We start from the raw sequence: 3,346 nt of genomic DNA, 5'->3' as shown, positions 1-3,346 counted from the left end.
AATGGGTTAGGCCGATTTTTCATATAGTGTCTGGCCAGCATTACACAGGAGATGTGTTATTTCTACATCAGAAGTATTTTAGCATCGCTTGGGCAAGAACCCGCTTCACCTCTTGGTTCCTCAGGCTGTAGATCAGAGGATTCAGCATCGGAGTCATTATTGTATAGAAGACAGAGGCTACCTTGTCTTGTTTGTCAAAGGTCCCTGAATGAGGACGCAGATAGACAAAGAAAACAGTCATCATAAAGATGGAGACACAAATAATATGTGAGGAGCACGTACTGAAGGCCTTCTGTCTGCCCTTATTGGATGTCATCTTAAAGATTGAAATAAAAATGAAAGTGTATGAGAGGAAGATTGTAACTAGTGTATACATTCCACAGACTGCCACAAGGATGCCAGTTACCATATTACAATGGAAAGTGCTGGAGCAGGACAATTTCAGCAGAGGTGGGATGTCACAGTAGAAATGGTCAATCAGGTTCGATCCACAAAATGGAAGACTGAACACACAACTGGTCTGCGCAACCGACTGTAAGAAGCTAGCAAAGGAAGAATAAAAGACCAAATCAAAACATTTCTTCTTGGTCATTATCAAGGTGTAGTGTAGAGGGTGGCAGATAGCCACATAGCGGTCATAGGACATGGAGGAGAGAAGAAGAGTCTCAGTGCTTACCAATGAACAAAAGAAGTAAAACTGAAGGGCGCAACCAAGAAATGAGATCGACTTCTTTGAGGAAAGCAAGTGAGACAACATATTTGGAGTGATAACTGAGGAGTACAAAATATCCACCATAGACAGGCTACTCAGCAAGAAGTACATTGGGGTGTGTAGGGTGGAGAAGACGCAGACAAGGGCCATCATCCCAACATTTCCTACTAGGGTCACCATGTAAACCAGAAAAAAGAAGATGAAGAGAAATGGAACCAGTTCTTTACTATCAGTTAGTCCAGAAAACTCAAACATGGTCACTTGTGTCTTGTTTATTATATCCATTAGTTTCCTTAATAATGTTGAAATTAAACATTTCACAGTTTGAAATATAAAGCCGATGACATTTTCTTTTTGAAACAACTAATAAACACCACATGCATGGATTGTGGGTAGTAGGGATAATATACCAGCATTGCATATCCCAACTCTCAAATATGTCAAGTAGAAAGTAGGATTTCCGAGTTTCTGCATTCTTCTTAAGACTCTAAAAAGATTTTTCCATTTTGTCGTAATCCGTTTTTAAGTGCATGATCCTGAAGTAAGATTGTGGGAAGAACACCGACCAACAATATCATAGTTTGTTCTGCTCTTCATGACTAATAAATGTTATAAAATTGAAAAACATTATTGCAAGTAACTTTACCATAAAAATTGTAAAACATGCACCTCACTGAACGTCACCTCTTAGGCCTCGTACACACGACTGTTTTCCTCGATAGAATCCATCAAGAAACTTGGTGGGAGAGCTTGTTTGCCGAGGAAAACGGTCGTGTGTACGTTTTTCATCGAGGAAACTGTCAAGGAACTCGACGAGGAAAAACTTTTACCTAAAGCGGAGGTTCACCCTTTAAAAAATTTTTTGACATCACACAAAGTCACGCCATCCTACTGACACAATGCCGGTGTTTTTTTTTTTTTGTCAGCACATACCTCTTAATCCCGATTTTCAACTCACGGCGATCCAGCGGGAGTGGGCGTTCCCAAGCACTGCCTGTGATTGACAGGCTTCCGAACGGGGCATACTGCGCGTCACAGGTTGCCGGAAAAACCCGAACGTCGGTGCGGCTTTATACGGCGCCTGCGCACCGATGTTCGGGTTCTGTCGGCAACCTGTGACGCGCAGTATGCGCCGTTCGGAAGCCTGTCAATCACAGGCAGTGCTTGGGAACGCCCACTCCCGCGGGATCGCCGTGAGGTGAAAATCGGGATTAAGAGGTATGTGCTGACAAAAAAAAAAAACACCGGCATTGTGTCGGTAGGATGGCGCGACTTTGTGTGATGTCAAAAAATGTTTTAAAGGGTGAACCTCCGCTTTAACACGCAGTAACATGAGATTAGTAAAAGCAGCCCCAAGGGTTGTGCCAGTGGAATCGAACTTCCCCTGCCGTTGTATGGGTTGTACGTCAACCGCGTTTGAGAACGAGGAGATTTGGTCTGTTACGTGTGTACGCAAAGGAAGCTTGTCGAGTTCCTCGACAAGCCTAACAAGGAACTCGTCGAGGAAAACGATGTGTCTTTTCCAACAAGTTCCTCGGTCGTGTGTACGAGGCCTAAGGCTGGTTTCACATTTAATACAAATGCGGCTCAAAGCAGGGATCCTATTCCTCCCTGTTCTCCGTTTCAGGGATGAATCAATCAGGCCTGAACTTTTGCCTGAATTCGGACTAGACATGTGCACACTGAAATATTTTGTTTCGGAATTTGTTGAGTTACTTCCGAAATGTGTTTTTATTAATTTTGTTTCTTTAAAAAATGCATTCGTCCGAAGATCCGAATTAAGGTTGAATCTGTCAATTGAAGGCTTATGGTGTCTGTCGGATGTTCCAAGAAGATTTGACGAAGCAGCTAAAGGATTTAACGCCGCAATTGTACATTTCCGGTCGAATGCTCCGCCTACAAGCTATAGTAGAATTCTAATGTTGTATGACTAGTAATAATTATGTTTATTAATTATTATTACTAGTCAACTAACATTAGAATTCTTCTATAGCCTATGGGCGGAGCATTTGACCATAAATGACCGCTCGTGGCGATCGTATGTTTTTAGCTGCTTCGTCGAATCTTCATGTCTCTATAATGTCAAATCTTATCTCTCTATTTCGAATAATCTTGGACTAATATGCAGCGTAAACACGGTCGGAATTAAGGTTAGGCACATTCAACCACAGATTCGATAGACACAGATCGCTATTATCACCGTCATGTTGAATCTTCTATCCATATCGAACTGTTGTCACAACAAAATGAAAATAAAGCATTTTTTATGACGGATCTTTCGGATTTTTGATTCTGCGCGTTCATTATTGTTTGTTAAAACAAACGTGAAAATCTCCAAAATTCGGACGAAAATGCATTTGGACGAAAACGAATGCACATGTCTAATTGGGACCTGAAACAGAGCCAAAGACGCACAGGACCCCTGTGCAATCTGCTTTGCAGCCACCACGGAGTTGTGCAAACTGGCTCCAGTGAGAGTCTATCACAATCTCTTGTGGAAAGCCGCATCCAATTCACATAAGTGTGAACCCAGCCTGAAAGTGTATAATGAAGTTGGGAAGGCAGGAAATTAAGGAAATGACACGGAGAGTGACAGGTGCTGGGTAGGCACATTGGGTGGTGACAGATGGTGGG

The 3,346-nt window shown here is 42.4% G+C and overlaps 1 protein-coding gene across 1 annotated transcript; it reads right to left on the bottom strand.

Annotated features, from left to right (window-relative positions):
• On the bottom strand, positions 1-1,306 carry LOC120933645 (olfactory receptor 1019-like). The gene has a single exon (XM_040346960.1). The coding sequence runs from the start codon at positions 995-997 to the stop codon at positions 68-70; it is 930 nt and encodes a 309-aa protein (XP_040202894.1). The 5' UTR covers positions 998-1,306; the 3' UTR covers positions 1-67.
• Positions 1,307-3,346: the final 2,040 nt, after the last annotated feature.

Source organism: Rana temporaria, chromosome 3, assembly GCF_905171775.1.
Source record: "Rana temporaria chromosome 3, aRanTem1.1, whole genome shotgun sequence".
Lineage (NCBI taxonomy): Eukaryota > Metazoa > Chordata > Amphibia > Anura > Ranidae > Rana > Rana temporaria.
This window is presented reverse-complemented; position numbering and strand designations above follow the sequence as displayed.